Source organism: Lytechinus pictus, chromosome 17 (genome assembly GCF_037042905.1).
Source record: "Lytechinus pictus isolate F3 Inbred chromosome 17, Lp3.0, whole genome shotgun sequence".
NCBI classification, from domain to species: domain Eukaryota; kingdom Metazoa; phylum Echinodermata; class Echinoidea; order Temnopleuroida; family Toxopneustidae; genus Lytechinus; species Lytechinus pictus.
In genome coordinates, this window is record NC_087261.1 from 12,931,514 (window position 1) to 12,943,681 (window position 12,168).

The following is a 12,168-nucleotide window of genomic DNA, read 5'->3' on the forward strand; positions in this document are numbered from 1 at the left end:
TACAATATTTTAGGGAGCTTTATGGAAATGACAGTACTAGTATTAGGTTACTATGGTTACCGAACCACTCCATGATTACAAAATTGCAATTTGGATCACAGACAATATTTACTTTTACATTTGGAATCCGCTGCTAAATTGCAAGTTTGTAATTAATTATGGATAATACAAAGCGTTTTGGAAAATGGTGAACAGGTAAAGAGTGGAATTGAATAATCGTTTTCATTTGTATAACTGATGAATTTCAATATATGAACTATGAAAAAAATATTTCAGTAACTAACAAAAACATTTAACTTGTATTCTTCAGGATTAGCCCAAATTTCAAAGTCAAGATTGTGTTTGAAGAAATGATTAAGTAAGCACGTCACATCATGCCCCTTCACGCCAGATAACTGCATGAGCCGAGTCCGCCATGAACGCGATGAAAGAAGATGACGCGCAGATTAAAACCTACGATTTTCCAGATCACTCTATTGGTAATCAAAGTACCGAATTTCCACTCTCTGTTTAGCCATTCCTTAATTGTCCCCCACCTTTCATTATCTGATTGGAAAGAGGCATCAATACTGTGAAATTTGTGACTCAATGTCTATTGGTTATCTTGTTTGATTTGGGCAGACAGGCGGCGGTGGGAGATTGGTCAACGTATAAGTATCGCTCAAAAGACCCGCCCGATTTGTACAAGCCTTGAACTTGCAGACGATACCGGCATCGCAATCCCATTGAACACCCGCGGTTACCTAGCCAAGCGAAAGCGGATTAATCAATTTTAAGTCCTGGTGTTTGAGCTTTTCGCTCTATGCGACTCCTGTATCTTGGTTTTTCACTTGAATCTAAAACGACATCATTACCAATTTCTATTAAATTCTTATTTTCTTTTCTTCTTCTTTTCGAAACTTTCTGTCTTTATTGTTTATGTATCTCTGCTGTCTGTCTGTGTCGTTATTTCTTCCCCTCTCTTTGATCAAAGAAAGAGGTAAATGACATTTAATCGTTGAATATTCTTACCGCTATCAATTCTAACTTTTATGTGGAACTATTTCTCTATAAACAGTTTTATCAAACGCTGTGGGGAACATCTGTAAATTCATTTCACGAAGAAGGCTTATTAGGAAAAACATATTAATGGATTATTCAGTGTTTTATTTTAAGAATATGTATGTTAATTAAAATAAAACTGTGAAATAAAGTGGATATAGGACATACTAAATGTAAGTCAAACAAGAGGAATAAAAACTGACGGTTACTGATTTAATGAAATAAAAATAGCTTTCTATTTATTGACTGAAAATGGAAAAAAAGTGAGAGTTGCACGCACTTGCAAGTTAATTTGTGATTAAAAATACCCAGATTTAAAGTGCCATCGGATTCAATAGACTCAAACGAGTGCAATTATCTCTCCCTTCTCAAACATCTTACCTGGCTACAATCGAGTCAATTATCATTGAATATAATAACTTGTTTACTTATAGTTTTTACTTTAAAAATGCAATATACATGACATAACTGTCAATGTTTTTTGTATACGGTTCTATAAAGAATACTGTTCATTCGGTTGACTTGTGCAAAAATAACGTGAGGAGGAGGAGAAGAAGAAGAGGAGGAGGAAGGGAAAGAAAAAGAAGAAGAAATAGTAGTAGTAGAAGATGATGAAGAAGAAGAAGGAGAAGAGAAGGAGGACGAGGAGGAGGAGAAGACCTTCTTGAATAATAGAAATAATTCCAATAGATCTTGGAAACAGAACATTTTCATTGTATTCAACATATTTTTTCATTTTTTCGGCAAAGTTCTCATATGCTCCGAACAATCAAGGAAAATATTACCAAAAGAAAGGTAGAGAGGAAGAGAGAGTTTGTGTGTGCATGAAGGAGAAGGGGGGGGGGCGTGATGGAGAACAGAGGGAGACAAAAGGCCGCAGATTTGTTATTTATTGAGAGTAAAACTTAGTGAGTGTTGATGTTGGGCGTATATGAGTTTATCGGCGTGTGCCCGGCCGCGGAAAACGAGAAGCCTGAAGAAATTGAAGCAAAGTGAATTCAGCGAAATAGAGAGGGAGAGAGAGAGAGAGAGGGGGGGGGGGGTGGGTGGGAGCGAATGACAGAAAGAGAGAGGGGGAGCGGGGCGAGGAGACATCGTCTGTGATGTTTGCTCAACTCTTTATACTTTATTTCGCGCGCCAATAAGTGAGCTCTATTAGCGCGTTTGGATGAGGGAGATGGCGTTGATGGGGATATTTTGACTGGGATGTAGGCGGCCTCATCCCGATCTCTTGGGATGATATAGGAAGGATACCCAAGCCATCGAGAGCCACTAAACTGGTCATTTGACCGCGAAGATTTGCTTGGTTTCCGATCCCACTCCAACTCGCTCTCGACACTCGAGTACTTACAGCAATTACCAAAGACGTCCAAATAACACCAGTTGTCTCTGTCAACTATGTCTTGTCGTCAAACAAAATCGTCCGTTTTGGCATTTCGTGCTCCATAATTTGAACTTCGCAGGAGTGGTTTACTCCGTATCACATTCGAATTTGCTTTGACTTAATATCATCAAACAGCAAATGAGATGTTTAGGAAGTCTAGCTCCATTTCATCGTGATTTCTTAGTCAATTATTTTAATCAGTTGAAGCTTTAGAAAATCGAATGTGCTGACTGAACTGCATGATGATCAACTTGTAAATTTACCTTTGATTGAACGGGGCTGTTCATTTTCTAGCCTTTATCAGTTTGATTGCAGGTACCTCAGAAAGTTTGATGTGATTTTCTAGCGACTTGCATTTCATCAAAGTACATGAATCGGGATGAAACCCGTCTGTCTCTTTTTGCTTGAGAATCTGGACAACTGTGACTTTGTGAAAAGGAATACTTTAGCCCAATAAGTTTTCCGAAAATTGCAGTTTACAAGAGGAAATATATCAAGTTGCAGACTCAGATTGTGCATTCTTTTAGACGAACTTCGTAATTTCGACACTTTTCAGAAAGGAGATAAGTCACCAATAAAACCTAAACGATCTAAGTAAAAGTTCTTCGAAGCATTAGCACCATAAAAATAACATGTGTCAGGAGACAGGCCAGGTTATTGATATAAGTTTGTGAAAAAGTTTGGAAACAATACATCCCGCCATTTTCTTTCAATGTCTTGCAACTGAATTCATTCAGAGCTCCCTCGGAAGAGACAGGCCGGTTGCACCAGATGGAGTAAAATTTAAACTTTATCTTCAACTAAAGATAAAGCTGACCCAGTTGTCTAAGTTATTTTATTAAGGTTAACCAGTGCGCTTAAAATGGAAAATCACAGAATTGTCGATATCGGAGTGATAGAACAGTCTTTCAAGCCTTCCAAGCTGCAGGTCATCGACCAGGAGACATCGAGCATCGACTACCCTCGACAACGAGCTCTTCAATGCCTCCGGATGATGAGCAATTGCGGCAACGCTGAGATCTTCAACAAAGCGTTGTCTACGACCATGAAGATGCAAAGTCCGGATTGGGAGGGCGACAATGATAGCGACGTCGATAGCGTCGTGACGCATCCCAAAGAACGGGTTGATAGGGGATCGACTTCGACGTCGACGAGCACGAAGTATCACGGACATCGAGATGGAGTGGGAAAGGCGGTGAAGAAGGGCATGAAACCACATTTGACAAAGAAATGCGACCCGCGACTTCAGAAGCAGATTCGGTTGAATATCAACGCTCGAGAGCGTCGACGTATGCACGATCTAAACGACGCCCTGGATGATCTACGGGGCGTTATCCCCTACGCTCACAGCCCATCGGTTCGTAAGCTGTCGAAGATTGCCACGCTGCTCCTCGCTAAAAACTACATCCTGATGCAGGCGAACGCACTCGAGGAGATGCGACGGATTTTCACTTTCATGAACCAGCCTCAGCTTTGCTTACCACCGGCTCTGTCGTCGACCACCTACCCGATCTCGCCCGCATACCACACCCCTGACATCGTCGCTCGAAACAGCAGTGGGCATGCTCTTCCAAGTAAGGTCCTTGAAAGCCCCTCGACCGCCATCAATCTCCCAATCTCTTGTCGTCGGAATGGTATGCAGTCCTCATCATCGTCGTTATCTTGCCATCGTTGTATCGATAGACCATCCCTTAATCGGAATCATGAAAGAAGTGATCATTCTTTTCTCTGACTCTCAAAATTTCCGATTTTATGATGAAATCTATATTAATTTTGTTTATTTATTTTTCCCCAAAACTTTCGATTAACGGTGTAAACGTGGTCGATTATTTATGCTAAGTGTTCAATTTATTGCATCAATAATTGTTAAATGTTATCACCACCAAATTAGTTTATTTCTATATTTCAAATACTTGTACATTACATATTTTTGTTAAATCATGTGATAATGCCAGTTTAAGATAGATCCCAATTATTTCAACTCGATCATGTAAGGGTCTCTCGTGTTTTCAAGTTTGTTTAATTTGAACGAAATGGAGCTGAGTTCTGAATTCAGAGTACAGTCACGTGCGTAACGTGATTTTAATCGAATTTATTCGATTAGAGTGCATTCCATATACGAGAGTTCGTTCATGAATAAACCAGTCTTCACCCAGAAACATCATCTGTTACATTGCGTGTGTGTGTATTTGAGTTTCGTCAGACGTGTATCAATCAGATATGATTATTTACGTCTGGGACCGACCTTTAACGTCACCATCCGAAAGACGTGACCAGGGCTCGAACCTCGAACCTGTGCATCAATTTGTAACTTCCCCACATAGCTTGGATTACAGGCGCACGCCACAACGCCCAGTTGCAATGTCCAATTGCAACGTGACCGAAGCTTTCAATCATTGCACTAGTTTGAATTAGAATAGGACTTGGTGTACACATCACATGGACTATACATATGCTTATTGTTGTATGACGTTAAGTTGATTCATAGTGTATGAATACATTAAGGAGTAGTTATTGTCATTAGCGAGTTATAGAACCTTAATGATACATCTATTAAGAAAATTATCTGTTTCTGCCAAATATTTCGAATCTTTTGTTAAACATTACTTAACTATATTATGATAAAATAGACTCTTGTCAATTAGGGAATTTGCATAAATAGTGATGGAAATGTTTTTAAAAAGAATAAATTGTTGCAGGCATATTTATCATTACAGGATTTTTTTTCGGCAGGCGTTTATTTTCTTATATTGGTTTCGTTGGGTGAGTATCAATTTACGCACTGCATGAAGAGGACTTTAAAATGTGAATTAATGTTTCTGGTGTGCTGTCTGCTTACTTCAAACTTAAATATGTTAAAGAGATTGAAACCATTATCAGAAGATAAACAAAATATTAGAATTGTATATGTGAATTATAATTACAACTCAGTATCCTAAAATGACCGTTTATATTCGTTACATAATGGCATGCTATGATATTTTTATGAATTAATAAAACAGATTCCTATAGCTCAGCTCCAAACATGCCAAAACAAGGAAGAAGGGAGTAATTTGTTATCAATGAGGTTTTTTCCATCGCACATCGTAATGTTTTACGTATATTGCTATATTTCAATTTTATTTTTATGTCATGTACTACATAGTATGCTTCTAAGATTTCTCTGTTTCCGAAAAAGTAGCTCCATTCTCCTGTACGATTCGCTTTAAAATAGTGTAAATGTAATAGTTAACAAGTATATTGAATTTAAATTGGGATTATTTATATTCCCTTTCTAAAATATTTTTTGGCTGTCAATAAACAACTTGAATCAAATTTTAGATGAATGTGTGGTGCATGTTGCAGTTGAGTGTATTGGGAAAACAAATGAAAATATGTATTATTACGGTGTATAATACCTGTTAATCTTATTAAACAGTCATTTTGTCAAGTCTCTATGGCAACGCTACATGTTGGAACTGAAACATGTAACATCTAAACATTAAAGAAGTACATCAATCCTTTCAACGTAGGTTAATTTTAATTCGGGCAACTATTTGTCTTGTATCGCGATAGAACTTAAATCTTTTCTAGCTGAAATCTTTTCTCAAGTCAATTTCGAAAATATTGAATGATTGTCTTGAATGTACTGATTTTGGCTTACATCATTCTCGCTCTCAGTTTCGATACTTCTCAAGTTTAGGTTTTAGGTGAAATAAATGTAGGCGAACAAGTCTGTTGAGAAAATATGGATACAAGTAAAGCTTTAGGTTTCTTTGGCTGATGCAAATTTTGATTGGAGACCGATAATTTCTATGTTTTGAGATCTATTGATGATTCAAAATTTTAACGTTGCGTAATAAAACAAGGACGCCATCAAACACTAATCGACTATCATTATACAGTTACTATCAGATTTTATGCATTTATATTGGCTATTTTCTCGGGCCTTAAATCTTTTATCGAGTCAATTTTGAAAATATTGAATGATTTTCTTGGATGTATTGATTTTGGCTCAAAGCCTCCCCCCCCCCACAGTTCAGATACTAATCATGGCGTTCTAATATTCACCTACCATTCAACAATTTGCTAAATCAACAGCCTAGATCGAATAAGTCTTATTCGCCACTGCTCTTTCCTTTTCACATTTGATCCATGATCTGAGCACAAGGGGGGCTAGCAAAGTGGAAAAATGTCCCCAAGGTTTTGTGATTGTTTTAAGACATTAGTGGTAGGCGGAGTATAGGGATTTGGGATGTTTTTAATCACAGCAGCTCGGAGGCAAAGCTTCAACCGCAGTTAGACGGCCAATCACGCCGGTATAAACACGGAGGAGCAGCCTCGTGTACTAATCCCAATTAGAAGATGGTTTGGAGGTGATGGGAGCTTGCTCGAAGGAAAACATGAAACCGACAATTTCCTCGGGAGATAACTTGACGAAAAAGTGATTGAATTAGAAGAATGAAGAAGGTATGGAAAAATGGGGTAGAAATCAGTCAAAATAGGATCTAAGGATTGGGAATTCTAGAACATGGTATAGGGAGAGGATGTGCTGGCTGCGGAGAGCCGGAGGCCTTTTGGTGCGATCTTTCGCGCAGTCCGCTCACCGCAAACCAGGCGTGCAAATGGCGCCAATTTGCGGTGGAATCCCGTGTTGGATCCTGTACGATGACAAGTTGCCATTTCAACATGTTTTTCTGCCGCGATCACTTTCCATGTCAACATCTGTCTCCTACAAACGGAAGGAAATTGCGATTGTTTCACTTGTTTCGAATGTTCCTCCTCACCCGATATAACAAAAATTTTCATCAATCTTTTGTAAAATTTCAAATCTCATAAATCGACGTTAAACATTCAATATCACTTTTAAAGATACTTAGTAAGACCAACCCTTACAGTAGAATAATTAGAACGATCATCTAATTGTTCCAACGCTGTTTTGAAATTAGGGTTTGCCAATAGACGTGTCATGTCAAGTAGTTTCCTTCGTTTTCCATGTTGACTTTAAGTATGTCTATAGTTTTCGACTTACAGTTAGTTAGAAAGATGGTTCCTGCATAATAATGATAATAATAACAACGACAACAAACAACAACAATTACAATAATAATAATGATGAATAATAATAATAATGCCCAATATTTAAAACGCGCTTTTCCCAAATTTTACCTAATACATGCGAAAACAAATAGATATCTCACTTAGTTATACATGTAAATTGTTTTGTTTTCATTTAGATAGAATTGAAATCATAATGACAAATATTTTGAATGAAATAAATTTTTCAATCATTTAATTGCTTGGGTTTTTTCTTTTGCTTTTGTGAAAAAGAATTAAAAATACCGATATCTTGAAATGTCACGTGACCTTCGAGTACTTTTATGAAATTTGCACACATTAAGATAAGGTTTTTCCCCTATAGATTTATAGTCTAGTCGATAAAATGTTCCTTTTCAGTTTGAAATTTAGGTATAATTTTATTAGATAAGGGACAAATTACAAACTCGCTATTCTAGGAGAAAAAACTGTCTGGAAGTAACCATATAAATCTTTGAAAAAATTGGCGCAACGATTTCTCGAGATCTTTTGTCACGACCGGGGTGGGGACCCTCTTCCATTTGTTGCTGTACACAAATTCAAGGAGGACATATTGAAGCCACCCCCCCCCGCAACCCTGATTGCGGCTCATGCACGTTCAAAAACATTGCTTATTGCTACTAACCCAAATCTTAAAAAAAAAGAAGATATAAATCCAAATAACCTCTCTCATGGTGAATGTGTTTCCGATTAAAAATATGTGTTAAAATCAACCAAATTCTGTTAGATTCACTCTAACCAATGATTTGGTTAATTTAATCAATTTTGTTAGGGTCAGACATGATAACCAACTTATATAGCTTATTTTGATCAATCCTTTAAAAATTTGGGACATTTTGATCGCCGCGATATCAATTCCATCTCACCCGGAAATCTCATTTACATCCTTTCAGTGATCATCTGACATCCAAAGAACTTCGCTTTCATCTCTTATTCATTGTTTTATAATACTAATATCATGGCAGATGTTAAGGAAAGCGATGCCAAGGTCAGTCAGGGCGCCACAGGCTACCCTACCACCAAAGATGCGTCATGATGCGCACAAAGTTACCTCATTTTACTGCGAACACGCCGATTCAACATCCCTTATTCGTCATTTTTGTTGGCGTTGCATATTGTGTGTATTATGCATCGGTTTTATATTTGAACATAATTATGAAAGCGTACGTAATGATTTTATTTTATGAAGACACGGCGAGCAATGGAGAGGCTTTTTTGTTGTCCTGTAAACTTCTGTTTAACAGTTTTACGTTCTCGTAATGCAAATAAGATTAAATATATAATTTGCGTCTTACAGATTAGAACAAAATTTAACATTCCACCTGATTCCTTCTTCTTTTGTAAACTTCATAATTATAAAGTCACATTGTGCGTGCTGATGTCTTATTGTTCATTATTGCGATGCAATTATTAAAGAATACAACGTTGGATCAGAATCTGCGGAGAAGAAAGAGCTAATTATGCAAAACAAAATAACACAAGGATCGGTATTAGAAATCACAGAGTAATTTCAGATAATAAATGGGGAAAGAGAGAGAGAGGGAGATAGATAGAGAGCGAGGGAGAGAGAAAGAGGGGGGGGGGGGAGAAGAAGAAGAGAGATAAGATGACGAAGAGGAAGAAGAACTCATAGACAAGTCAAAGAGGGGGATGAGCCCTGCTGGATAGAACAAAGTGTCACACAGTGTGATCACAGTGTGTTCACATAGTGGACCATGTGGAAATATTATTCACACTGTTAAAAAACTCAAATTCATCAGTGTGGAGATATTTTCACAGTGTGAACACCTCGACAGTGTGACTGTTCATAGCGTGTTCACATGGTCGACTATGTAAATATGTAATTCACACTGTTAAAAAGCTCAAATTTAACAGTGTGAAGGTGATTTCACATTGTGTTCCACACTGTGGCACCACACTTTGGGACACTGTTCTTTCCAGTAGCGTGGGTATTTCCACTGCGTCAAATCTGACTCTGAATGGCGTCAGCTGGGAGCAAATTACACTCTGAATTAAAGTGACAGAGATTTCGAATCAATTTTACCCAGAATGGTGTGGCATCAGGCAAGATTCACTCAATACTGAGTCAAAATTACACGGAAAACGAGTCATTTTAATTGACTCGGAACAGAGTTCATTCCCAGCTTACGCAACACAGAGTTAAAATTGACATAGTAGGGAAAAAAAGAGTGTGGGATGAAGGCAAAATGAATTACAGTGAAAGTTACAAAAGGGTTAAGTAAAATGCAAGGAGTTGATACAAATATGATACACAGAAAGTTGACAGTTGTTTAATATCTTACTATGATTGCACGGGCTGAACTTCATCATGTTCATCGTGGAATGTACACATTTTCTCCTTTTGTTCTTGGGAGGGGGGTACAATGAATATTTACGTGTTCATGGTGCTTCTTACACCATAGGAGTTTGTCATACCAGCAATAACTAACCTTTAAAACTGATGAAATCGTGGTATTTATTTGGCTGAAGGCAAAGCAATTCAAAGACATTGTGTATAAATTATGATATGGGTTACCGCAACGGGGTTCATGCATTTCAAAGTACACGAAAAAGGGAAATAAATAATTTAAAATCAATAATAACAAAAGAAAGGTGTTGGTTGAGTTTCTCGCCTTACTCTCCGTCTCTGCCTCTCTCAATCACGCATCGCATCGAGACATACGTACAAACCTTCATTTTCTTGTTCCGATTTAAGAAAAAAAGAAAATAATTTATCATGTTGATATTGAGAGGATGTATTACATAGAAAATATCAGAAAAAAGCAATGACATCAGTATTTGTATAAACTAACACAAATATACCCACTATTTCTGTTACTTATATATTTTCTCCTCTATTTTCTTTTCCTTTTAGCTCTCCTTCGTCTTTTTGTTCTTATTTTCTATAATTATGTCTTCTTCTTCTTCTACTTCTTCTTCTTCTTTTTTCTTTCTTTCTTTCTTTCTCTCTTTCTCTCTTTCTTTCATCTCTTCCTTCACATTCTGTCCTTGCTTCCAATTCTTTCTCCTTTTACCTTTCTTTCGTCTTCTTGTTCTTATTTTTCTATTATGTCTTCTTCAATCTTTCTTTCTTTCTTTCACCTCTCCCTTCCCATTCCGTCCTTGCTTCCAATTCTTTACCAAGTGCATGGCATTCACGAGACGATACGCCAATCAGTATCATCTTCTCCATCTTCTTCTTCTTCTCCTCCTCCTCCTCTCCATCATGTTCCCTTTCTTATTCTTCTTGATTCATTCTAGTATTATTTCATTAACTCTTCTTACATTTCTTTCTTACTCTTTCTTTTCCCCTATCTCTCCCGCCCGATGCATCCAACCCCGAGATATATTGTCATCTCTCCGAGCATTACGATGATGGAGAGATATTGACACGAGCTCCTGTACAAACCCATACCAATGACTCCACAAGATAAAGGGGGTAAGCCCCATCATTATCACCACTGCGCCTGGACACACTCGAGCCTTAGACAAGTTTACTTAAGTTAATACAGGCTACCGATGACAGATGTGCCCTCAAATTACCCAGCCACCACCGACCCACATTCGCGGGTATGTACTGTATGGTGTAGGGATTCCTGGCGCCACGACCGCTGACAGTGTGTTAATGCTTTCATTCAACTCCTTACACTCTAAACACACTGAGTAAAAGTTTACCCAATATTGGGTTAAAAGGGAACTTGCATGTTTGCTGGGTAATTTATCTTTACCCCATATTGGGCTGAATGCATCTTTTAACGATGAATTTCAACGCAACATTGCGCAAAATTTACAAAGTATTCGGTATCTTTTTACCCAACCAACATACATGTTCCCATTTTACCCAATATTGGGTAAACTTTTTTTTGAGTGTATACAACATTAGCCAGGTTGGCAACTATATGAACACCTACATCATGTATAAAGAATCTTGTTATACCAAAACTTGATCTTTACTTTGCCATTATGATTTGCCAAGTCTGAATTAGATATAGGCCCGTATTCTGAAGTCAGGTTTAACTTAGAACGTGGTCTAACTTTGTGCTAAAATTATGGAAGCCAAAAGTGTTAAAATTTTTATTAAATTTTATCATTCTTATGTTAACTGTGCTCTTTCCTGATTCATCGTTGGTGAAAACAATCATCTATGTATAGTTCCTAGACAATTATTAATGATTTGAGAGCCAAATGAGCTGAAATATGATATCTCTACTGTTAGTGATTTATGTAACAATTGGCTATCCATACTTAAACCACAACTTTAAACCTGAGTTTAAGTTTAACCCGACTTCAGAATACGGGCCATAGTGTCATAATTATCCCCTGTAATCGCTAATAAAAATATTGTTTCCTCCTAAATTTACAAACAAAAATTTGCAATGGTGCCTGTAGTATTCTTTATCAATGCGTCACGTAGGTCTATAAAAAGTGTTGCTTCATGCAATAATCAGTCTTTGAGATTTGATGCACCCACTAGAAAAATGAAAGTGTCTTATCAAAAGGAATTAGGCCTATGTTTGATCTTTGTTGCTTTTTCACGAAACCTATATTTTTTAAGGCTAGTTTTGTGTATAAAAAGTAAATGTGTTATCGTAACGGCTACACATTATGCAAAGAGGAGAGGAAGACAGAAGGGGGGGGGGGGAGATGACGTGCACGCTGCATGCTGA

The 12,168-nt window shown here is 37.5% G+C and overlaps 1 protein-coding gene across 1 annotated transcript; it reads left to right on the forward strand.

Annotated features, from left to right (window-relative positions):
* Nucleotides 1-2,281: 2,281 nt before the first annotated feature.
* On the forward strand, nt 2,282-7,457 carry LOC129280716 (class E basic helix-loop-helix protein 22-like). Its single transcript, XM_064112526.1, has one exon. The coding sequence runs from the start codon at nt 3,288-3,290 to the stop codon at nt 4,155-4,157; it is 870 nt and encodes a 289-aa protein (XP_063968596.1). The 5' UTR covers nt 2,282-3,287; the 3' UTR covers nt 4,158-7,457.
* Nucleotides 7,458-12,168: the final 4,711 nt, after the last annotated feature.